At 35.3% G+C, this 26,889-nt stretch overlaps 1 protein-coding gene across 22 annotated transcripts in view; it reads left to right on the top strand.

Annotated features, from left to right (window-relative positions):
• LOC101743268 (protein sprint) overlaps positions 1-26,889 on the top strand; it is a 276,135-nt gene that overhangs the window by 230,144 nt on the left and 19,102 nt on the right. For 5 of the 22 annotated variants that reach the window (XM_038017335.2, XM_038017334.2, XM_038017332.2 and 2 more), the window contains 13 exons: positions 5,719-6,049; positions 17,975-18,175; positions 18,458-18,642; positions 18,879-19,108; positions 19,185-19,411; positions 19,507-19,899; positions 20,075-20,611; positions 20,800-20,995; positions 21,105-21,496; positions 21,629-21,767; positions 23,016-23,165; positions 23,897-24,023; positions 25,580-25,694. In XM_038017335.2, the coding sequence (XP_037873263.1) occupies positions 5,719-6,049; positions 17,975-18,175; positions 18,458-18,642; positions 18,879-19,108; positions 19,185-19,411; positions 19,507-19,899; positions 20,075-20,611; positions 20,800-20,995; positions 21,105-21,496; positions 21,629-21,767; positions 23,016-23,165; positions 23,897-24,023; positions 25,580-25,694 (3,223 nt within the window). The remainder of the gene's footprint in view (positions 1-5,718; positions 6,050-17,974; positions 18,176-18,457; positions 18,643-18,878; positions 19,109-19,184; positions 19,412-19,506; positions 19,900-20,074; positions 20,612-20,799; positions 20,996-21,104; positions 21,497-21,628; positions 21,768-23,015; positions 23,166-23,896; positions 24,024-25,579; positions 25,695-26,889) is intronic. The other 17 variants (XM_062673629.1, XM_062673628.1, XM_062673625.1 and 14 more) reach the window with 7 other exon arrangements.

Here is a 26,889-nt window from a genome sequence, read left to right as displayed (position 1 = left end):
ATAACTTAAAAAAATCGCAGTCTTAATAAAATTATCCACACTAATTATATATTGAACCCCTAAGATTTAACACAACTAGCCTGTTTGAGGAAATCTTCTTCAACGCTTCTCGGTTTAAGAACTACGTGTTTCTTCAAAATCGAATTCTTTTGTAAGGAACAAGCGCTATAGTACGATATAGCATCGGTAAGCCTTTCTATTCACGACGCGATTGCATTCGGCACGCGAGCGATCCCTTTGTGACAGATGCAGCATTCACGCGCCAATTCGACTATTTCCACTACACCGAATGGGACATTCCATAGTAGTAGGATATGTCTTATGCACATTTGCACGAGATTTATATTGTCTTTGTCATGGGAACTTTCGAATTTCAATATTAATTTAATAATTCAAAAAAAACTGTTTTAAGATTATTTCATTCACACTGTGTTGTTCATGTTTTCTTGTAACCCATAACGCTATGAAAACGGCAAGTTCGTCTGCCTATCTCATTTTCTAAAAAAGATAAATCTATTGTAAATATAACAAAAAAAAATATTTTTCTTACGTTAACGTAATATAGTTAAACGAGATAAATGTTGGTAATAACTATAACTTACATAAAGAACTAACTCCATCATATCAAATTAACCTAAGCTATTTCGGGAAAATTCTTTTGTGTAGCAACGCGGAGAGCACCGGAGGCGGTCAGTAAATGAAGAAAAACAAAAGCCGGCCCATTAGGGCTGCTGTAAACCTACGACAAACAATACAGAAACAAACACTCCAATTAGGGTTGAATTCTTTCGATTATTTAAAAGGACTGAAGAGGTATTCGTACTTTGACAAAAAGTTAGATGTTTCAGAATAAATTAATATAGATATTGTCGTCCATTAAACCATAATCGTTGATTAACATACTATCCATTATACTCGCGGATACTATATTGTATGTATATACCTACAAACGCATCGAGGATCGATGACAATGCAATAATTTTATAACTTCGCTCTGATATCCTGACCAGTATCACCAGAATAATAAAAATGATGTCATTAATGGTATTCGATTTGCTATTTAAGTGTGTCTTTTGTTGTTTTTAAACTGTATACATATATTATTATATATATTGTTACGCGCTGGGGTTCGGGATAAATAAAATTTCACCAAAGTACAACTAAAAACTGTATTCAACACTTAGAACACTTAAAACACTTCACAAACACTTTAAAACACTCAATTTGCTTGTTCCGCTTCGCTTCAAGTGATCCGTTCGCTGTTTTGCTTCGAATAGTTCCGATTACTGACTGACTGCGTGCCATCTCTACAACGCTTTTATAGCCGATACCACATCCCTAGAATTATCGAGAATATTCTACACATCTCTAGTCGTAGTTTCCGCTATCTGTAAATAGATGGCGTTGTGATTCTCGAGCATTCTGGATCCTTCAATATTCGTTCGACTATTCGGCGATAGATGGCGTTACTCTTACAGGCGTAACAATATCATACTCGTACCCACGCAGGGACGCTTACCTATTAAGTCAATACTTTTTTATTTGGTGAATATCACTACTGACGAATACATTTAAAAACAAATGATCAATACGTAAGTTTTTTTTCGAGTGCGTGACAACCCTATCTTCCGAAAAATATATTTCTCTGTAATGCGTGCGAGGCATTTGCAATTAATCTCACAACGCGAACCTGCGTGCAAATAATGCTCGAACGTGGGTACTAATAATGCTTTTCCGGGATTTTAATCTTCGTTCGAGATTTTACAATGAACCGGTAGCTTAATTAAAAACAAAAACTGAATTTACTTAACTTAATTGTTACTTGAAAATTTGCGGTAGGAGTATTTAAGCCATATAGTTTGTTACGGTAAAATTTTAGGTTTTTACGAGCGCATTTCATAGAACTTTACTTAACTTACTTATTTGTACTGTTTAGTTAATATTAATTAATCAAAAAAATATTATTCAAAAATGTTATTCATCTACCCTCTTTTCTTCTACTTTCTTTTATTACAAGCTGATCGTAAATTAAATTAGTTTTTCAAATAGAAAGACAACTTATTGGATGCAACTGCAAAGGTAGCTTAATTACTTATAGCAGCTATTTATAGTATATTATAGACACTGAGCGCTAGGTAATGTAATAAAAAAAAGAAGTTATCCTGCCTGTTTGGAGGGCGTCTTGTGAGTCTGTTATAATGAGGCAGTTTAATTCCGGTGATGGTCGTTGGGCGAGCTGAGGATATTGAAGCTACGCTGCGCGCTACCGACAATGTACCACACTTGCACGACTTAAGTCAAGACTCACATAGCGTGCACTTTAGGTGCGGAAACTTGTCATGAGGCCTGGTCGCCTGACTGATGGCATTGTGGCTATGGGTTCAGGTATTCTTGATTGATTGATTGAAAATTCTTTATTGCTCAAAAACATTGTACAAAGGCAAACTTAACGCCATGCAGGCATTCTCTTCCAGTTAACCCTTGTTGATGAAGTGAAAGATTCAAGACGTGAATAACTTGTAACCTCACTCGTTCTACCAACATTTAAACTAAACATCATAAATAGATACAAAAAGTAATTAAAATCCACTTATTATTTACTTAGTGGGTTGATACGTGGCTACTTACAGCCCTCGAGTTTTCCCGCAATATTCAACCCGCGGTCAGCCGCAAACCTCTCTTAATTACTGAGGCATATGATTTACGTAACGTATACACGCATTAAAATTAATTAAGGCTTTCATCGATGCACCTGTTACAAATTTGAAGCACACATGACGTTTAAATTAATTACTCCACCAGACTGACGTAATTGCCGTGGGGTAACGCGTGATCTCTTTTTGGTGGGATATTCTTCGTTTGGAGTTGGCTGAAATTATCCGAAATTATTATATTTATAAATTTTTCGACATGTACGACGTATGTAATTACTTTAAAGCAAAATTATGAATGTTTTTTTTATTAGATTTCGACCAAACCTGTTTTTAATTTGTTTGAAAAAGGAATTAGTCCCCTTAATCTCACAAATAACAATCAGTAAACTTAGTTAGAGTTGAACATTCTTATCTACCTGTCCTACTAAAACCACATAATCAAAGTTTATATAAACATAGCTTGTAGAAATTAAGGTCCACAAACATTAAGAACTTAAGATATATGGTGTAATTACTTTAGAAAACTGTTACTATTATCGACTTTCTGACAAAAATTTCAAATCTGAGATTTTAGTAGTTTCTTCGATTTTCGCCAGACATAATTGAAATAGCGAATAGTCAATTTTTGTTATAAATAAAACTCCTTTTGCTGTTTCAACTCGCCTGTTTTTAATTTCAATATTGACGAATAAATCCCCTTAGTCGTTCATTTGACCACAAAAATTTTATAGTATTCGAACGTCGGAAATAATAGAATAATGTCCAAAAAAAAACGAAAGACAAAATCACAAAGGCAGCTCTAATTGAAACTAGTTTACTAGTTGGAGATTAACAAGCTTTAAAAGACCCAGCGACGAAAATTGGTATCTTTAAGAAAAAAATCTCAACATGGCAATTTACATTTTTGTACATTTTATAGAGAAGTCAGGGTGTAGGGACAAAAAAAAAACATTAACGCTTGTCACGTTTCCACCGCCCTTACATGCACTAATGCGTAGATAGAATTTCAAAAATATGCTTCCTCTCAGCGCGAAACGGTTCTTGAATGATAACCACCTATTAATCTACAATGTAATCTGATGTTTGGGATTTTGCTTGAAAATTCATAAATCACTGATATTGCTATTAATTTTAACTCAATCGCGCATGATACGGTCGTTACGGCCGTTCGTACGCATGTCAGTTACAAATTGAGTGTCGTCGCGGTGTCAAAACCGGCCAACGTTAAATAACATTCATTTTTAACGTCAAATCCACGAGGCTGGATAAATGGAGTTTGTCACTAGAAGAGATGAGCTATACAGAATTTAATAGGTTGTTGTGGTTAAAGCGCTTGCTTATGCGGCGTAACTTGATTTCGTGTGGGTTGACGTTTAACATTGAAAGTTCTCTTTTTAATTACTTATTCCTCTTTGTAACACTTCATTTGTATTATATTGAAAATTCTCTTTTTAATTACTTACTCCTCTTTGTAACACTTCATTTGTATTAATTATATTGAAAATTCTCTTTTTTCCCGTATAAAAAATAAATAAATAAAAAAGCCTGTATTTCGTTATCCTTAACTTTCATTTCAAATGTGGTATTTGTTTGTTAATGTTTAGTTAGTTATTAATGTTTTGCTTTTTGTCTAAATGTTAGTAAAAGTTAGTTTTTGTTATTGAGTATTGACCCCTCCTCGGGTGAAGGCCGCCTCCAGTCTTTTCCACTGATCTTTGTCCTTGCCGATAGTTTTCCAGTCTATTATTTCGGTTATGTCGTCATGTTCGGTTTTCCCGTATAACGCTTAGGAACTCTCGATTTCTGCTTCGAGAGGATCGTTTAAAGTAATAAGCTTCAATATGATATATTATATTATGCAGTATAGTCTATTTTGTATCGATACTACGGAACCGTACTGCAACAAGCTGCATTTTGTCAGTTAGCTAAATGTTTAAAGTTACAAATAAAATGTTGCTCATATTTTTTCGAATCGATCCTATTCACAAATTCAACACCTATTTCACTGACGAACTGATTCAGAATAAGAAATTTCATTTTCAAATTAATATTGAATTTTGCCTTTTGACAATTTGGTTCTGATGTATCGATATGGTGATATTCATAGATATTGAAGTTTCTCTTACAGTGCTAGTGATTTTAATAAACATACCTAGAATAAAACGATCACGAACTTCATGCGGTATAGAGATACACATTTATAATACAGTACACTTACTTCCCAGAATAATCGTATTAACAAATTCTGGGTGTGCTGTATATATTCTGTTTTCTTCTAAGCTCCGACCTAATAACTGTGCCCATAAATCTGTCCGCAAAACTTGACGGAAACTTAGCGCAGCAACTTTCCGAAATCCTTTTGAGTTCGGTAATTGGCGAGCCCAACGCACTTACCTACATGTGGTCTGGTGGCGTGTGTAGCCTTTTAATTAATACACATATAGCAACCGAGCTTGGGGATATAAATCTTGGTTAATGTGCATTAAGCTGGACCAGACTGCCATTAAATTGCAGTTTATAAACTCGGAATTCGCTTACTAATGTTTATAGTAACAATCGATTAAATTACAATTATTCTAAATGAGTTTCGTTACGTCTTTCGCGACAATAACGCTTTTTGAAAAAAATCGGATATGTAGAAAATTACTTTAACGTCATTGATAAAAAAAAAATTATATGAAATAGTTACTGTATGGTTATCGTAGTCACTATAAAAGAAATACCTAAGATTTTGTTTCAATTTTGTCTTATAACGTCTGGGTCTCGAGAAAACCTGGTGGTAGGACCTCTTGTGAGTCAGTACGGGTAGGTACCATCACCCTGCCTATTTCCGCTGTGAAGCAGTAATGTGTTTCGGTTTGAAGGGTGGGGCAGCCGTTGTAACTATACTGAGACCTTAGAAGCTATATCTCAAGGTGGCGCATTTACGTTGTAGATGTCTATGGGCTCTAGTAACCACTTAACACCAGGTGGGCTGTGAGCTCGTCCACCAATCTAAGCAATAAAAAAATAAATTCAAAAACACGACATTAACCCCTTTTGATGTTAAAATTCATTGTTACAGAAATGCGACTTTTCTGGAACCGCACCTCCAAGGCGTGAGGAGACGCGACAGTCGCAGTACCGACTCCGAGCACGATGAGCGTTCCACGGAAGACGACGAGCGGTGCCTCCTACGCAGCTCACCCCGCACAAGACTGCCGCCACCCCCCCCGCCGCCTCCCGACGACGAGCCACCCCCGCTGAAGCCTCGAGAGTTCTTCGAGAGACTCCAGAATCAAGCGATGAAGGAGGCCCAGCAGAGGAGGCAGCGATCAAGAGACTTACCTATTAAAGATGCACACTTATTCAGGCCTGTCGATGGAGAAGAGAGTTTAGGGGATAGTCTCAGTCAGGTACGTTTATGATAATATAATATATATAACTAGCCACACTCGCCCGCTTCGCTGGTCATTTAAAATTAATATTATTATTTATTGTCATTGTTATTAGGGAGTCCAACACTCATAATATTAGCCTATCCATTAAGTACATGTATTTTCAATCGGATACATGGTTCAGTAGTTATAACGGAACATCCATAAAAACCACTCTAGATTTATATATTAGTACAGATATACTAATATAAAATTTCAGACTTCGTGTTGGTGGAAATTTGACGACCGTTACTGATTACTACTACTACTTCCTTATTGTTGACGCATTCAATGAATATGCATCACGAGCGATTCTGATCTTCAGATAGTATGATACTATCTATACTATTATTAAAAACTGAAGAGTTTGTTTGTTTGAACGCTCTAATCTCAGGAAGTACTGGTCCGATTTGAAAAATTATTTCAGTGTCAAATAGCTCATCTTTTGAGCAAGGCTTTTATGCAACATTACGCTAAGACTAATAGGACCAATACGACCAAGCTGAGCACCAATAAAGAATGTTTCAAAATCGGGATATTTTTTTTCCTTTTGAGAGCTTACGCTATATGTAGATACGCCAAAGTGACTATTCCACGCGGACAAAGTCGCGGGCAAAAACTAGTTGAGATATAAAATATGATAATGATAAAAGTAGGTTCAATATAATTAAAGCGTACACCTTAAGCACTTAATAAATTATCATAAAAATGTATTGGTACTAAATCGAATGGAACACTCCATATAAACGAAATGTATCGCATCCTTTCATTCCTATTCCATTACCATTTGAATATGACATGAGTAATGGATATATGAATAGAATAATTTTCAATGTACGTAAATAAATTCAACGAACAGCATCAACGTATATTTTACGTAGAAGTAAAATGGTTCTGTACAATAAAATGCTTTTTACTGACGAGTGAAATAACATGGAAAAGTATTCCTTTTGTAGTTATGTCAAAAGATTAGGCAGCGGCTTGGCTCTGCCCCTGGCATTGCTGAAGTCCATGGGCGACGCTAACCACTCACCGTCAGGGGGGCCGTGTGCTCGTCTGCCTAAAAGGGCAACAAAAAAAGCACAAACACTTATACACACATACGCACCAAGAATTAAAAATTCACTAGCAATCGCTAAAATAAAATAACAATATTGTTCATAATATGTATACAAAGCTTTAGATTTTCTCCCATCTAGTTGTATTTTTCCATAAATTAAACATCAAACTTGAGCATGAAACTTTTGAAGTATACCATTAAATCTTTCACGGAATATTCTATTCGATGTAAAATTTAATTACACATACAATATTTTCTAAAACAATACGGGCGCGCTTCATGAAGATCTCCCGATAAGCAAAACAATGTTCCGTACTGTAAACTATTTTCAATAAAACTTGGCTTTTCACTGTGTTATATTGCTTTTTCTTTTTGTGATGAAACACGCGGTTGTGAAAATTTAAGTGTTGATATTGTTTCGCTATGAAGGGGCGAAACGAAAAGAGAATAATATTAAAGTTCCAGGGACAATACATTTTCAAATATGATTACTGCTCTTTTAAAAGTCATCAATTAAATAAAATATATTCTGTAAAGAGGTTATTAAACTTGGTGGCTTGAAATTAAAACTGTCATAAAAGGATTTCACAACAAATTTGAAATTCCTTTTCACAATATTTGTAGAATAATTAGACGTTCGTCGCGGGTCAAGCGCGTTAAATTATACTTCAAAAAGAATGAATCGCGTTTCCGAGTAAAAGGGTTCTTATACTATCACTTTATAGATTCTATATATAGAAGATATACCCGATTTTACCCGCGTCCCGTTATTTACCATGATAAAAGTATTGTTTTAATATAGTTCATAAATCGTTTTTGTAAATTTCATCGAAATCCGCTTAGATTTTTTGTGTTATTCGATATTATCAATTCAATGGTTTAGGAATGGGAACGTAATAGATAGTGTTACTTTTGAATATATAATATTAGCATCGACCATATTGCATATGAGTCGTCTATTATCAAAGGTGGCAATCTGTGCATTTGGACAAAAAAAAATTATTGATATTTCAATACAGATTGATTTGAATATAATCGTCTCCTTCAAAGAATACGGTTCAAAACCTGCATTAAATAAAGGTTAATAGTTAACCTGTTATTTATCTAAGATGTCGTTCCGAAGAGTTTTGTGACTGCCAATGGAATACAAAGTCAATAATTCGTTTTTTCTGATTTACCAATAATTATCCAAAAGTCAGATTGCCGGCTTTGATAATAGTCGACTCATATGTAGTACACATAAACAAAATGAAATTACTGTAATAATTCTGTACTATGGATGCGTTATTTACCTGTATGTGGGGTACAAAGTACTCTTTGTTTCCAACGCACTTGAGTTCACCCCGAACCCTTTCAACGATTGTCGGCTCGAAAATACATCGAACGTCGTCATGGTTACGGTTTCACAATATTTTTATGGCGCCAAAAGTTGAAAACGTCATTGCCTGAGATCGGTTTTACGATGTCCCATAAATTGAAGCGTCGTATCGTTTGGCTCTCATTTTATTATCTGCCGACTTTAGGATAAGAAATATCCCAAACTGTTGGGCGTTTGAAGAATTTGAGTTTATGATTTTACTTACTTAATATATGTACTCAAAGTTGTAATACTGGTGGTACGACCTCTTGCGAGTCCGCGCGGGTAGGTACCACCACCGCCCTGCCTATTTCTGCCGTGAAGCAGTAATGCGTTTCGGTCTGAAGGGTAGGGCAGCCGTTGTTACTATACTGAGGTCTTAGAACTTATATCTCAAGGTGGGTGGCGCATTTACGTTGTAGATGTCTATGGGCTCCGGTAACCACTTAACACCAGGTGGGCTGTGAGCTCGTCCACCCATCTAAGCAATAAAAAAATAAAAAAAAGTTATAAAATAAACTTAGGATCAACATTTTTTTTTTCTGTAGCGTTTAGCGCCTTCATATTCTTTAGTGACGACAGTATCATGTCAGAAAAAGGACACAGTACGTTCCACTAGTGCGCTTAAGCTTAATTAATAGGTTTGATAAAATGAAAAAAGGCTCTAGAAATTTAATAAACATCTGTATCAAATATCAATAATAGTATCAACATAAAATTGTTTTAAAATAGGATACCATACCTACATACATACTCGTACATAACAATTCATAAAATAGACCATACACGCGTTATATAAACACAAAACAATTTTTACATACTTACAACTCGTTGTTATGACTTAATTTTATCGAATGGTATGTTTTAAATGTTTAATATCTCCACCACGAACAGTACCGCAGCACATCTGCGGCAAACTAAAGGGTGTCTAAAACATATTAAGCATTACAATACACTTACTGCCCCATTACGTTGACGATTAACCCTCGAGTTCGACCAAGGGACCGAGTTAACTGCTATTCGTCGCCATTAAACGCCAAATGAAAATTACTTAAAGCACACATTTTAAATTACTAGAGGTCCCGCAGTAGTCGAAATTCGACTATAATTAATTGGAATTGTAAGTTTGTACACTATTATGATTGTATTTTATACTTCTATAATCACAAATTTCGCCAAGGCTACACTATAAAAAAATATTAATAAAGACAAACAATATTTAATCTATTCTCAATTTGACCACAGACGTCAAGAACAAAAGGTTGACAATAAATAGTATGCATGCGTGTGTGCATCAAATACATGGTATATAGTGTGTGTAATGTTTTCTTTATTGATTTAATGTATCTTCTATGCATTATTTAAAAAAAAATAGCATTGTGCACTTCTTCTCTATATATTCTCTATAAGTGTGGAAAATTTCATACTCCTCCGTCCGCGCAATTTTCGTAAAAAGGGATACAAAGTTTTTGCTTCACGTATTAATATATAAATACTTTAAAGTTACATATAGATATTGTGTATTGTTTTAGTTGAAAGAAATGTTTTTTGTAAACAAATTGTCATTGGGGATATATTTATTTTCATACTTAATTTATTAACACAACATAGTACCTAATTAGTAAACTTAACTACAATGAAAATACAAAGTGTTAATGAACGCAGAAATAATAAATATGCTACTTTTTTTTATTACTTAGATACCTTATGTTTGAATTAATCTTACAGGTATGAGCAGAATATGAGCTCGAAAGGAACTACCGTGAGAATTTATTTTTTACTCGAGTTACTGATTTTTGATCGAATTTGAATTACGAAACAAACATTATGGAGAACAATAAAAAAAAACATAATTGAGACAACTTCAGGTTTAAAAACAAACAAATTCTTCCGCTTTATAATAGTAGTATAGATATTTCACAATTTTCCGGCAATCCCGACTTTTCCTTCGTCATTACTGACATTGTCAACACCAAACGATTAACAGCGGCGGGCGTTTCCGTGACAGAACTCGTCCGGGCGGAATTTGCAATAAAAATATTCGTATTCAATGGTTCTGTAGTATGCACTAGTCCTAAACTCATTGCAAGTTATATTAAGAAAATGTTCAATGCATTTCCATGCATAATTTATCGTGCTACTATTATATTTCATAGAGGGATTGTTAAATTAGTTCATACAGGTCAATAGAACGATTCTACCCATTTCTGCCGCCAAAAATTTCTGTATTCTGATCTGAGGAGAAGGGTCCAGAAACAAAGACTGCCTCATGTCTCAAGTTGCGCAATGGTATTCAGTTTATAATGCCTACGGGTTTCACGTGAATCGCGATATCTTCTCAACCAATATAATGTAATAAGAATTGTAACATAAAGGGTTCATAGGTCTATTATAACACGTGTACCTTTTTTCGCTAAAATCATACATTCAGACCACATAACTGAATGCAACGATAGGAACTGATCCCGATAATCAACGATGCATACCTTATGTGGAAATGTTTGACTTATTTTTTATATATTATAAGTTTATATTTTGTTAACCTTTTGTTGAACTAGGAATAAGGATGCTGGTACATAATCCAAAGCATCGTTGAACGCGCGCACCGTAATTCCCAATTGCTTTACATTGCTTGCTGAACTTTTTTTCGTGTATTAACATTTTTATAAATATTGCGTCTAGATTCACTAGGCTCGCTCACTAAAACCTTTCCAATACAGATCTGTATTAAAATAAACTAATTGTTTAAGTGCTGAAACCCATAAAGGTAGCCCAGAAAAGGATCCCAATAAAACAATAAACTGGAAACGAAACTCACGACGATTACATAATTACCAATTACACGAAGATATTTATCGCGCCCAATTAATTAAGCAAACACTCGGAAAAATGCGGAGCACGATCGTGAGAGCCGAGTCGAGCCGACTTATTGATTTTAACCACCCCATGGTGAGTCATCTGGTGCACCCCTCCCTGCATCCCCACTGGACCACAAACAGCGTGTGCTCGTTGTGATTGAACTAGAAGAAAATCAAGTTTGATAAGAAAACAAACTTATAATAATCGAATATCCAATTACATAGTTCTTTATGAATATTTTTTTCAATAATTTGTTAAGTGACTCAGGTTTTTGGGCCTGGTATTATTTTGGATTTTTATCTATGTCAATGTAGTTTCGATAAAATATGGTTGGGTAGTTAAAGTTGACATCATATCGGTATTAGCCCTCAGTCGTCCAATGTTGGAAATATGTAGATCTCTCCCAATTTACAGCACTCAGAATTCCATTGTTCTAGAATTTTCAGCGTCGTTGTGAAACGAAATTCCTCTGAAGAAAAATAAACCTGAAGAATTTAACGAAACAATCCTCCTTCGAATTATATTCCCGTCGCAGTAAATGGTTACTAGTTAGTTTCACGTCCCTCCTCGCCATTTAAGATATTTTTATTATTGTCTGCATTCGATTGGGCCTCGTTAAAACTTCTCGGATGTAACGAGGGCTTAAAAGTAATGAAAGTTCGAGACATTTCTTTGCGAGTTGAACAGATCGGTGATTTTGAATGTGCTACAGATAAATGTACTTTAAATTTCTACGAATACCTCCCCAGTGGGGATTAAGTACGATTTGCAAAGGAATAAACTCATTAAAATAATACAATTTAAAATAATACAATTGTATAATGTTAACAAATACACATAAACTATTAACATTTTACGTTTAATCTAAAAAACCTAATAATGTAAATAAAGAAAATAAACAAAAAAATAGATTGTATAGCCATCATAATGGTTTACGCATTTCTTACAAGTGAATTAGTTCTTTATACGTGACTAGCGACCCGCCCTCGCTTCGCTTCGGAAACATTAAAACAAACAAAAAAAAATATTTTTTTTTTTTAAAAGTAGCCTATGTTCATCTGGGACAATGTCTAATGGAAAAAGAATTTTTCAAATCGGTCCAGTAGTTTCGGAGCCTATTCGAAACAAACAAACAAACAAATCTTTCCTCTTTATAATATTATAGTATAGATAGGTAATAAATTCAATGTATCTTTGAACATAATATCAGTGTACTCATATAAAGCGATGCAGTCATGCTGGTGCTCAAGTGATAGTAAGTCGTATTCCGAGGCTGCACGCGTGATTCTAATCATCTCTTCTACCTTCTTGAACCTTATCTTTAAAGGTCACTTAAAATCACATTTACCATGAGTTCCATCACTGAACCAGAGCAATAATAATAACGGGTGGTCCCGCAGTAGTCGAAATTCGACTATAATTAATTGAAATTAAAAATTTGAATATTATAATGGTTCTATTGTCAAAGACTATTTATTATACTTCTATGATCACAGATTTCGTGAAGACTACACTATAGACAAATAAACATTATTAACCTCTTCTCAATTTGACCACAGACTATAAGCAACAAAAGTTTGACAAGAAACTTAAACTAGACGTATGCGTATGTGTCAAATACATGGTAGTGTGTGTGTGTGTGTTTTTTTTATTGATATAATGTACTATTAATTAATAATTTAAAAAAAATACCATTCTGCACTTCTTCACTATATTCTCTTTATAGAGAATTATGTGTGAGAAATTTCATGCTCCTCCGTCCGCGCAATTTTCGTAAAAAGGGGTACAAAATTTTTGCTTCACGTATTAATATATAGATAATAATCAAAACCATTTCGACACTCGACATCTTATATATTTGCTATATAGAATTCTCATTAGTTTTGAGGCTAGTAACTTTTTACCTCATTAAGAGTTTGTTATCGGGCACAGGTGCTATTTTCCCAGTTCAGAAACCTCACCGCTATTTGGTGGCACGCTGCACATGATGCCACTTTGCACACTGTTCGAAAGTCGCATAAAAGCAAACTGTCTTGCGACATTAAGTCGAGTGGTGTATATTTTCACGAGTCCTCGGCAGCAGCTGCGTTTTAAGAGATTGAAAACTTGTAAATTGATTTGATAACGGGTTTCACTCGAAAGTAAGAAGACAGTTTGCCTTGAAAAATAAAGATAGGAGGAAGGTGACGTCTGGGACAATTTTCCATTTTGAAAAGTTGAATTTTATAGTATTTTCGATATATTGAATGAAACGAATACTGTTGAAAATATTTGATTTTCCTGCTACATTTCTTAAGTAAAAATAGATACACCAATTCTGGAACAATGGAATTCTGAGCGCTGTAAATTGGGAGAGACCTACATATTTCCAACATTGGACGACTGTGGGCTGATAATGATGATCATATTGAATTGTGATATTTTTACCGCCACACTCTAAGCTTTAACTACCTAAAATATATATTTTTTATACTATTTTGACTTAGATACAAGGAAACGAGGCTCAATATCATCGAATAACATAACGTAAATCATGTTCTCACATACAGATATAGCAAAGGAATCTTAATCATCCTCACATTGTAACCGCCGATCTCCAGTGAAAACTAATTGCAGTCCAACTTTCCGCATAAATCCCAAGCCGCGGCCGTGCGCGACTGTGATATTCGGAACTGCGCTCCGGTGCTATTGTGCGACGAAATTTAACACCTTCGCTTGCCGACGGGGCCTTTGTGGCCCATGATTCATGGCCGTTATTATTGTTGCCGATACCATCGAATTAATTTCTCGTCGAGATCGTCTGTCTCGCTTTTAGCTCTTTATAGGCGAGTTTAAAGGCCGTATATTAACGTTAATTAATTTTATCGTTTTATTCATTGTAGATTGCGAGTGCAATAATTGTTTTCACGCACACTCTCGCATCATTCAATTTTTATACAAACAATAACATAAAACAATTTATAGCATAGATGCCCATAACAGGCGGTATCTATAGTTACATATTAGTGATATTTACTTTTGATATATCGCAAAAATCCGTTTTTTTTTTTACGAAAATCACGTAACGCATTAGATGTCACGCGATGCATTCTAAGTCGGTTTGGGTCGCGTATTTACGAAATATTTAAATTTTATAACGATAAGTAAGTGTTCATCCGTTTTGTTAAAAAAATATGTATGTATATTTAAAAAAAATACGCCGAGTCATCAAAGAGAATAAGGTATATAAACCATACAATAGTCCATTATTGTTATTAAGCTGCAAATGTTAATGCATATGATTCATATTTTCGTCGAACACAAGTTAGTTTTCCTTTCTCAGCCGTGTCATGTTGCTTATTATTTATTCTCTCTTTGAACGTGAGAGAAAGCAGCGCCGAGGTTCTATATGGAAAAATCATCTCTCTGAAATGGTTATTTTGTGACGGAACATAATCGAATGCTAATTGAACTATTTATCTACGGGTTATTTTAAGTTTCAATTGTAATCTTTTTTAACAATTATTAATACACTTACAACTATTATCTAATATATAACATTCTCGTGTCACGGTGTGCGTGATTGAACTCCTCCGAAACGGCTTGATCGATTCTCGTGAATTTTAGCGTGCATATCGGCCAGGGTGGAGAATCAAACAACATCTATTTTTCATCCCCCTAAATGTTAAGGGTTAACCCCTAAATTTTATATTTTATTTTTTAGACAAAATTTACTGGGATCTTACTCTATAAACGACTGGACCAATTTAAATTAATTTTTTTGTATGTGTTTGTGTGGCATCCTGGAAGGGTTAGATTCACAAATCAGCCCGGCAGATGGCGCTGCAGTCGTTATTTAGGATAATTTATCTTTCTTAGAAATAATTTATAAGGCAAAACAACGTTTGCCGGGTCAGCTAGTTACATATAATAATACACTTATTTAATTTCTGGTATTTATTCACACCATTATGTAAATAAAATATTTACAAGATATAATATTTCGATTTATGTATCCAACTATAGTTTTAGAATCTGTATTGAATTGCCAAATGAAAATTAAAAGTTTCAAAATTATTATCTAATTACGTTGAATGAACGCTCAGAGAGTTTTTTACATTTATATTTTAATAGAAAACATATTTGAGAGCCTCACTTAGAAATGAAATTTTCATCCGCCCTTAAAGCACGCAAACATTTTGGCAATACCGAAAGAGGAAAACGTTTGACCGCCGGCTATTTCAAATTCATAAAAAAACATCAGAAGAAAAAAGGAGGGCCGAATTCCGCATCATCCTGGAATCAAATATAAGGTCCATTCCCACAATAAGGTTCGTTTTGTTACTGAAGGTCGGATAACTTTAACATATAAACAGCGAAAATATTCAGAAATAACACGAGACACGATGCCAATTTATGAAATTGTACGATTTTTTTTAAGTCGTCTTTGATGTTTTCATTTTTGTTACGTTGAGATTTCCTTTATTTTCAGTGATATTCTATTGAAATCATTGTTTGCTTTTATTTAACTTATTTTTCGAAACAAGTAGTCCAATTAAATACATATTAAATAAAACCAACCAAAATGAGTGCCTACATGTTTATTTTTAATTGAATGTTTTTCTACAAATGGCATGGAAAAATTTTAAATTTACCTCAATATATACCTACATATATTTCCGAAAAGCTTTGATTCATAAAACCATAAAGCCTATAAAAGACCTCTCGCTATTGAACGGTAAGCCCCCGCACATTCAGTTTCAAAGGTATAATTGGACTTACATGAATTTACCCAATATAATATTCGCAAACCGCCCAATTAGTGGATCATTTTCGTGATATTATGAACGCACATAGAGGGGTTTTCCCCTGTAAGGACGTTCTTATTGTCCAAAAAGGACAGAATATACGCGAATATGTCCTACTTAGAAAACCACTATTTCTCAAACCACAGGCCGCAAATTGAAGAATCATAATGAATATATTTATAATATTGAGACAACATGAATACAGTATTATGAGCCCGCACAGGAACGTACCACGATCTTGTCTGATTTTGCCGCGAAGCAGATATTCGTTGTGCTTTGGACAGTGGGATATTTGTTCTAAAATATAATTGAAACATCGATCTCATTGTAACTTAGCCCACTGAGTTTCTCCCCGGGTCTTCTCAGTTCTCAGTGGGTCGCGTTTTCGATCCAGTGGTTGGTTCTGCGAAACACTACTCTTGCTAGGGCCAGTCTTAGCAACACTCCTAGCTTGAGCCCCGTGAGCTCACCTTCACATTAAAGAGAAGCTGAAATTGCCTCACAAGGCGATCAGTATAGGTAGGGAACAAAAAAAAACATTCTTAACATTCGTAACATTCAGTTTAGAATATGTATGGGCTCCGGTGACTCGCGTAATAAGACTCCTGTGTGTGTAGCTTCGGTTTCCAGCTCGGCAATTTGGATGTAGCCGGTTACCTTCATGACACATACAGTGGGTACGGATGAACCAATTGATCCCGAGTCGGGGACGGACACGGAACATGCCCAGCAAGGTATCCTAGGTCCCCGATGTACGTCTAGGATTAAACAAATGAGTAATTGCACATACGCAACTGCGACTGCCACATGGAGCTCCTAGACGCGTGCAGTGTTCTAGATTCACTAGCCCTCAAATTGGTTCGCTTAATAAAATTTTCAATAGCGGTCGTCAATTCGGTTACGTTTGAATTTTTAAGATTTGTTGCATGTTATCCTCGGCTCCCTTTCTTAATCCATGTGTGTGTTTACACACATTTCATTTTGGTCAATTAAACTAAACAAACACTTGTATCTTACTTTTAAACAGAGGGGTAATATGCATTGGGAATCTGAATTCATACAAATATATGAAAATTAGTAAAAAAAAAATTCTGTAATCTAGAAAATTCTGACAATCAATTCATAAACACTTAAGGTGAAATGGTAAGTTGGATTAACCCAAGACAAAAGTCGAATACAAAGGTCGAAGTGTGAACTGTATTAGACTGACACCAATGATGGATATTGTATCTTATTGTAGATATTGTATGCTTTGAAAACAAAAATAGGTTGAACCGAATCATAAAATTATATTTACACGTATTAATCCAACAAATGCTATAATTATGCCATCTCTAACAGGGACCACTGCAGGGATTTGTGGTAGTAGAAACTGTTCAATCACGGAACCGACATTCTTAAATTGACTAAATATATTAGCTATGCAACTATGACCGCCATCTTTCGCAATTCAGTCGTAGGTAGAGTAAATGACGGCCCACTAAGTCGTTATCGAAGACCACATCGCAACAAAATACCACCGCATAGCTTTGGATATTAAGTCCAAGTATGAATAACAATTTCGAATTATGTCTCACCCTTCAAGGGCCCTAGACTAACTAATACTGACTAAAATGCATTAAAACTAGCGCCATATGTATAATTGCACAATTGTGGACAAACGGTTCAAACTTTCAAGCTATTCAGCGAATCAGTTTCTCGGCTCAAAAATATAAGTGTGAAGAATAGTGGAAACTGGCCTCCTAGATCTCCGAATTAATGAATGGAATGATGAACGTGACTTTCCTATATTATCTTTTATGTAAAAATCCTTAAATAATGTTGCGAACGACTAATTCCAGAGTCGCGAAAGCCTGTCGTCAGACGGCGAGGGAGCTCGAGGTGACTGTTCGTCGGTGACATCGTCAGGTTCGTGTTCAGAGGAACAACCACCATGCGATATAGGTGTTTTGGAGCGACTGATAAGGACACATCCGGTCTGGTTCCTTCCCGGGATACAGAGGGCAGGAGCGTTTCATCTTCTACAGGGAAAGGAAGAAGGGGTAAGTGTTAGCGTTTTCCTGGAGTTTAAATAAGCAAGCACCCCTAAAAAATCATTTCTCGAAACATAAACGTCACGCAATACGATGTACATCAGTAAGAATTGACACTATCGTTCCCTACAATCTGCCGTTTTTTGCAGCCTTTTGAATCCCATCAAGTAATTCGTTCGGTGGGCTTTGCATCTAAATAGTGTGCTTACACTTTTAATTGTGAAAATTTCTTTATATTACCTAAACTATCTATATCATTGTAGTTAAAAATCAAACCTAATTCATTTCCAGAACTTCGTGGTTCGTCAGTCCAGTCAGCCTGACACAATGGCGATAAGTGTCCGTTTGCCAGCCGATAAGGGTCCTTACATAGAGCATTATCTGATCCAAGCGTCAGGAGGCCGCATAAGTCTTGAAACTTCACACAACCGCTTCGACAATATACCTGAACTGATCGCTCATTACTCACAGTGTTGGTAGGTGCTGTTATATTATACAATCAATGAAATGAATTTTTGTTTAAGTTATTCTTCTATTTTTTTAAAAGAATTTAATGAGCTCACCGCTCTCTTAAAACCATTTGCTATAATAGTCCGCAACGTACCTAAATACAACCTCCACCCTTGAAACAAAAGATTAAATTCTTAAAATTTGAAACTACTGGGGATGTTTAATCTGAACAAAAAGTATTTAATTTATTTTCCATTTCTAGTGACGAGTTACCAGTGCAACTACAACTTCCTCGTCCGCTTCGTGAAGCTAAGAGTCGGCATCAGTTAAGTTCCTTAGCACTACTCGGTCAGGAGTTTTGGGGGTACCCGATGGCGAATTCCAAAAGCAACGCACAAAATATTCTTTCTCCATGTCAACTTGCAAATGGAGTCATACCAATGGCAGTGACTCCATCTGACACCGGATCCAGTCTTAGTAGTTTTAATGCTAGTAAGTAACTGTTGATCTAGAAAAAGTAGCTTTGGTTCTTTTTTTAAAAATTTTCTAATATTTTGTTTTTATTTAGGTACAAGAACGAATTCAAGAGAACAGATCTTAAGCACAGAAAAAGATCAAAATGTAGTTTTAAAAATGTCTCCTATAGATATATCAGGTTCCCCACCGAGTCAGAATCAAAATTTAAGTACTTTTAAAGGACGCGTTGCTCCTTCGCCACCAGCAAAACCAAGCAGTGCATTTGTTAGAGCTCCGAGACCAACCCCACCAAATACTTTAAACCTTATTTCTAGTACAGTAAGTAGATTTGAAAATTTGCTAAAGCTTATCGGTGTTGTATTAATATAATTTTAATTTATTTTTATTATAATGAACGCTTCACATTTTTTCAGGCTCATATAACACAACCTCATACATTTCCTACGACAAACACGCGATCCTCTCCTACTCAAATAATTAATGTGAAAACTACTCCTCCACCTCCTCCCCCGCGTTGGACCAAACCTCATTTGGCAAAGACGTCCATATCTCCTAAATCAGAAGCATTAGCTTTCATTCCGATTAACAAAGCATCACAGAATGGAAACATAACAGTCACTACAACAGTCACATTTAGCGTTAATAATACACAAACTCATAATAATGCAACCAATGAGAGCATACAAAATGAAAAACTGCAACTAACGCTTGCATCTAATACGGTTAATAATCGCAATAATATGAATAATGGATTCAATGTAATTGAAGACACAAAACATGCCGCTGAATGTAATGGAAATAGTCAGGTGAGGATTAATGGAAGTCACGCATGGCGTTATTTTTATTTGTATGCTTACTGCATGTACGAATTCTTATTAAAGTGCCTGAATGCTGTTGCTTTTGTTTCCTAACATTACATTAACGTATTTGCTGTAATGATGATGACATTTCTCAATTTTACTCTTCCTTGTTCCGGTATAGAATATAATACATCGTATGTCACCTGAGGGGGAATGCGTCAGTGTAACTACTAGTTCACATGGAAGCTTCAAAAGGCAGGAGAATGAACAAAATGCTGCAGAACCTGGATCACTGTCTGAACCACAATCCCAAATGAATACATCAGAATTTGTTGATCCCGTTATAAATAGCTTGACGACATCTACAAACAGTTTTGTTCCTAACCATCTTGTTTCTCCAAATGGAACGAATTCCGTTACGAGTGGAATATTTTCGCCAACAAGCCAAATTAATTCTCCACTATCTAACGATACTATATCTTCGAAAAGCAGTGTCTTTTCTCCCGTTAGCCAGAACAACAAGAGCGAACTTTTCTCTCCCATATCTAGGAGTTCACCTATAACTACGAAAAACGTATTATCCCCTGGATCCAATCAGTCAATAATATCTCCCGTAATAGGCAAAGATAGAGAAAAAATTTTGTCCCCTACAACCAACACATCGGGCAGATCAAGGAGGAGTAAGCACTCGCTAAGAAAAGAATCCAGACATTATCAGGTAGAGTAATAGACTGATATATTATTGGAGTGGATGTTGGATATGAGTATTGTAAAATAATTCATTACTAACAGCATGTGTTTGTACATTGATAAACTTGTTATTTATAATCACTTTTCAAATATATAAAAATAACGGTTATCTCAGTCGTGTCTGTATATATAAAATACTGTTTTTTTTAACTTCAGGAATCAGACATCTTAGAATCACCGGGTATATACTACAGAAGTTCATTGATGGACAAAGTGTCCGATTATGAAGATATTTGGGGACCGGAAAGTAACAATTGTTCCACTTTTAAGCCAATGAAGCCCGACGGTGAAAACAATGTCAATAACGGCATTATGAAGAGCAAACGCCCTGATTTATTACCTGACACATTACGTATGATATTTCTGTACTAAATAATAAATTTTAAATAATTTACAATATCACAACTTTTTTCTAGAACATTATCGTCTTGGTAGCTTTATCAAATACTATATTTTTACAGCCAAATTGATTACAGCAAAAAGTACACAATCGATTTTGGAAAAAGAAAACGTTCTTATAATGAATTCAAATGAAAGTCTAAACGAAAAGAAAACTTTATCCGATGGTTCACTTCAGAAAAATTTTAAAGGATCCAATGAAATAATAGCGACAACAAACAGTAAGGGTGAAGCTATACCAAAGAGGCCAGATAAACTTAATATCTCATTAAATATGAATAAAAAGTTTACTGAAGAAATAGAAGCTGCACTTAAGAATCGAGAAAATCACAACACTGAAAGTATGGAAACTGTGAAATTGGAGGATGATATGAAGCAATCGAATCTCGATGAATCGGATAAAGATAATACTGGTAGTCCGTATTATGCTGATCCAGTCGACGCTTTAAAAGAGGTAAACTAAATTTATACTTTGTGTAATAATCGGATTGTGTATTTTTCGTTACTTAATCATTATTAATGAGTTTCAAACCATTTATTGCAAAATATTTTCCCTAAAATAATTTATTCTATCATTGTTTAACAGGCTGGGTTGCTGCCACCAGTACAACGACGTAAATTGATCCGTGTCGGTTTGAGTTTATCTCAACGTTATTCTGAACCACCAAATCAAAACCATCCTTACTATCCGCTGCGGGATATGCACAGCATCGAGGAATTATCTCGTGAGTATTGTCTTTTATTGGCTTAGGGTAGCGGAGCTGGCAAAACAGCACACCTTATATTACGGTTATTGAAACCCAGAAATAGAGCGAAACGTCAACGTACATTTTGAGAAATATGGCGAAATTGCCAATAATAAACGATCTATGTAGAGGGACTTCAGAGAGATAACTTGTTTCAAATGATTCTATTATCTTCATTTTAACATCTTAATCAAGTCATGCCCTTCAAATGAGGTTTATTTGTAAATCAAGACAAAAACAGTTCTAAAGGCTTAACAACATTGCCGCCATTAGCAATTATTCACCATCAGGCGAGCTCTGTGCCTTATGACTGCATCTGTGCCTTCTTTAAAAAAAAATTACGTCTATTAAAAAAAATGTATATTTCATTCAAATTTAAAAGTTACAATTTGGAATTGGTTAAGTTATTACTTAGAACAATTGAGACCTAACCCAATTGTACAACAACATAATCGATTTTTTTAAGGCTTTTGGTTTACTACCAAACTATTAAACATTGTTATCTACCTAACAACATTCTTTTTGGGCTTCCAATAGGTTACAATTATCATCTCCTACCTGGCAATCCTTTACTACTTAATTTTTTGTACAGAAAATAGAGACGACCAACACATTATCTTTACCAAAATGTTTATTACGGCATTTTAATTCTATTTTTTAAGAAATTGAGTCTTTTATTATTTGATGTTCACCGTTTTTGTTAGTTAGTACTGGCAGGCACTATTTAAATAATAAACACTCGGTTTCTTTATACTACTCATGCCCCAGCTGTCGTATGTTGATTAAGTACCTAACAAAATTACCAATACTATTTACAATTGTATTGCTACTACTGTAACTATACTACAAGATTCATCAAAATGGAAAAAGTTTAGCATAAAATGATAAACATACTTAAACATTGATTTTTATTTGTATAAAAGACCGATGTTGAGGCAAAAGCAGGAAGAAAATTGGAACAGGATTCTACTACTTTAGAAGAGGATTGAGGGTTGCCTCAGTAGCCGTAGTTGAAGGTGTATTTAAAAGACTAGAAGCCTAAGACCTAAAATGATAAAACAGTTTTTTTTTTATTGCTTAGTTGGGTGGACGAGCTCACAGCCCACCTGGTGTTAAGTGGTTACTGGAGCCCATAGACATCTGCAACGCAAATGCGCCACTCACCTTGAGATATAAGTTATAAGATCTCAGTATAAAAGTTAAGATTAAAATTCGATTTGTCAACAGCCTCATCACCGAACACATCATCGTCAGTTGACAACCTGGTGTCGATTCGAAGCAAACCAAAGGTGAAGCCCGTCCAGCCGCCCCGCGTCAACACAAAGTCCTCAGGCAAGAACGACACTTGGACCGTTGATTCCAGTTGGGAGTTCATAAGTCAGTGTTTACGTAACTCGCAGTAGACGAGTAGACGTAGCGTTGTTTCGCACTCCCAATACTGTTACGTAGATTAGATGCTTTCGCACGATTTATTGTTTTGCCTTTGCCTCAGTGATCCAACTCAGTGTTGGCCTTAAAACCAAGCACTTTTCATTTATATTTTGGGTTTTAAAATAAGTTTTAACTGGCCTTTTATTAAGCATTCTGAGTTATGACTCTTTTGATGTCTTTATTGCTTAAACGGGTGGATGAGCTCACGGCTTGGTGTTAAGTGGTTTCCGGAGACTACAGTAGTCTACAACGTAAATGCCACCACCCACCTTGAGACATGAGCTCTAAGGCCTCAGTTTTTATAGTACAACGGCTGCCCCACCCTTCAAATTGAAATGCATTACTGTTTCACGGCATAAATAGGCAGGATGCTGGTACCTAATCGTGCGGACATACACAAGACCCTATCACTAATAATTATGCAATTTATAGTTTTTGCGGGTATGATTACACGATGCTATTTCTTCAATGTGAAAATCTTCTTCTTTTGGTACCTGCCTACGGGTTTCGAATATCGGTACAATCGCATCGCTCGATACGAATACACCGAACGTCTTATCCTTAGGAAAGGAAGTTCGTTTAAGAACACAACAAAATGAGATTGGAATAATACACAAATTATATATAGAGACTAAGATGGTAGGTAAAGAAAATAAAATTTCTTTTTAAATTTCCAGATAAACAAGACGAAAGCGGTAACGGTGAAAGCGGAACTTTTCCATCACTAGCCGAACAGGAATGTAGGTTGAGTGGAGTTGATGATGAATCCAAAAACTTGACGGTACACCAAGTGGTAGCACAAAGGTATTATAACATACTCGTATATTTATCATTGTTTTTTTAATTGTGACAGCTTCATATTATAATTAGCTAAATTTTTTTTGTTGCTTTGATGGGTGGACGATCTCACAGCCCACTTGGGGTTAAGTGGTTACTGGAGTCCATAGACATCTACGACGTAAATGCGCCACCCACCTTGAGATATAAGTTCTAAGGTCTCATGTATAGTAATAGTTTATTGGTGGGGAGGCGTATTGTGAAACCACCGAGTAGGTACCACTATCTCACCTAATTCTTCCTCGAAGCAGACTTGCATTTCGGTTTAGAGGGTGTAGTGGGTGCATCGTAGGTAGTAGTACTAGGTAATGCCAGTCTCAATTGCAATACAGATTCATGTCTCATCGTATTCACTTTCTGATTAAATCAAATCAAAAAAAAATTTATTCAACATAAATGAAAGTACATACTTGTTGAACGTCAAAAGAACTACCGCCAATTCATAAAAATTGGCAAGAAACTCAGCGGGCATGTCTTTTTTTTTTTTTTCATATTCATTTTTGATATCTGTGGGCTCCGGTTACTGCTTATGCGTTCGTGCCTTCATTCATCTACGCAATATATAAAATATTGTCGATTACGCCACATTTCTTTTTCCTTGTTTGTCTTGTAAGTAATTATGGGTAATTTACCCTGAAGTCCGAGTTAGATTCAATAAATATTAAAATGTTTCTTTTCGAAGTCTAGTTTTAATGCTCGTTTTACATGTAGGTATATGTCTAGGGTACCTATAACATAGAAGAATTTCAGGCTAAGGTCGGTAGTTTGGATCAAAAGATATCAAGTTTTTGAAAGATATTCTATTTAACTTGTTAACTGCAATAGAGTCGATCTTCTATACTAGTTTAAAATAAAATTACCATTAACACATTTGGATTGTAGGTTGGTGTCAACGATCCTTTAGCTTGATTGGCATTATTAAGTCAATCACAATTAGATAGGAATATAACGAATGGTTAAAGTATGCAGAAGTATTCAGTTGAAGAGATTGGGGCCAAATAATACTGCTAGACAATACTCGTTTATTCTAATAAATTAACTGAACGGACTAATGACATTATTTTTTTTATTGCTTGGATGGGTGGACGGGCTCACTCACAACCGACCTGGTGTTAAGTGATTACTGGAGCCCATAGCAGCCCATAGCAGTTCTAAGGTCTCAGTATAGTTACAACGGCTGCCCTACCCTTCAAACCGAAACGCATTATTGCTTCACGGCAGAAATGGGCAGGGTAGTGGTACACGAACGGTTTCACGGGAGATCCTACCACCACTAATTACGCAAATTATAATTTTGCGGGTTTGATTTTTATTACACGATGTTATTCCTTCACCGTGGAAGTCAATAGTGAACATTTGTTAAGTACGTATTTCATTATAAAAATTGGTACCTGCCTGCGGGATTCGAACACCGTTGCATCTAATGCACCGGGACGTCTTATCCTTTAGACCACAACAACTTACGATGCTTAAGTATTGCATTAATATGCGTTAAAATCAATAATTCAATAATTCTTCATCAGGCTACCCGAATTGAGACTCAATTCTCAACCAGCAGCTTTACCGGAGGAAGTGAGGTCTCCTCCGCGCGCTTCTTGCTATGACAACGTACACGAGCTGAGGCCTTTATCTGAACAGGTTAACAACATTTTGTTCAAAAAGAGTACACTTTGCAAGTATTTCATGGGTGAAAAAAAAAAAAGAAAAAACGATAAAACTTTATTAATGTGAAATTTTTTTTTCTTCGGAGTGGATTTTGTTTGCTAAATAAGGATGTTCGTCTAATAATGTAGCCACATCCGAACAACTTTCATTTTGCATATTAAATTTGACTTTTAACACGGCAGATAATGTTTTTACAGAAAGTTGCGACTTCTCACTGCTCCAATAATCCAATACAAATAAGTACTTTCAGAGTACCTACAGGATTTGAAAAGTGTACAAAACTCAGTAAATGAGTATAGTTGGTCACCTTATCTATTATTGCATGTCACGTTTCATCCTAAACATCTAGGATAAGTTTACTCTCATACAGTTAGACATCTGCACCAAAACAACTACCTACTACAACGCAATACAATTGAGAATTCGACCTGAATTTTTAAGCTTGGTAGTGGCATCCGTGTTATATGGCAGTCTGCGACAAACATTGATAACTATATGATCCGCGAAGCACGTACACAAATCTAAATCGATTAAAATGTACATTAAAGGTACAAAATACATGAATGAGATTGAGTTTTAAAAGTTCTCAATCACGATTCGGTAAAACCTTCTAAATATAGTACTTCTATGATTTGGTATTTTGTTATTTGTGAATATTAATACGTGAAGCAATAACTTTGTACCCCATTTTACGAAAATTGCGCGGACGGAAGAGTATGAAATTTCCCACACTTATAGAGTATATAGAGAAGGAGTGCAGAATGTTAAATTTTTTTTTTTATTATGCATTAAAAATACATTAAATCAATAAACAAAAACATTACACACACTACTATATATTTGACACACACCCGCATGCATACTATTTGACTATTGTCAAACTTTTCTTATTGCTTATCATTTGTGGTCAAATTCAGGATAGATTAAATATTGTTTGTCTTTATTAATATTTGTCTAAAGTATAGTCTTCGCGAAATCTGTGATTAATTATAGAAGTATACTAGCTGCACCCGTCCGCTTCGCTGGGCATTTCAAATTAACATTATTATTTCTCACCCCCACAAAGATTCTCATCATTAACGCCCCCGCAACTGGTATAGGGAGTCCACCACTCATATAAATATTAGCCTATCCATTAAGTACATGTATTTTCTACATGGATACCAAG

This window comes from Bombyx mori, chromosome 18 (assembly GCF_030269925.1).
Source record: "Bombyx mori chromosome 18, ASM3026992v2".
Classification (NCBI taxonomy): domain Eukaryota; kingdom Metazoa; phylum Arthropoda; class Insecta; order Lepidoptera; family Bombycidae; genus Bombyx; species Bombyx mori.
This window is presented reverse-complemented; position numbering and strand designations above follow the sequence as displayed.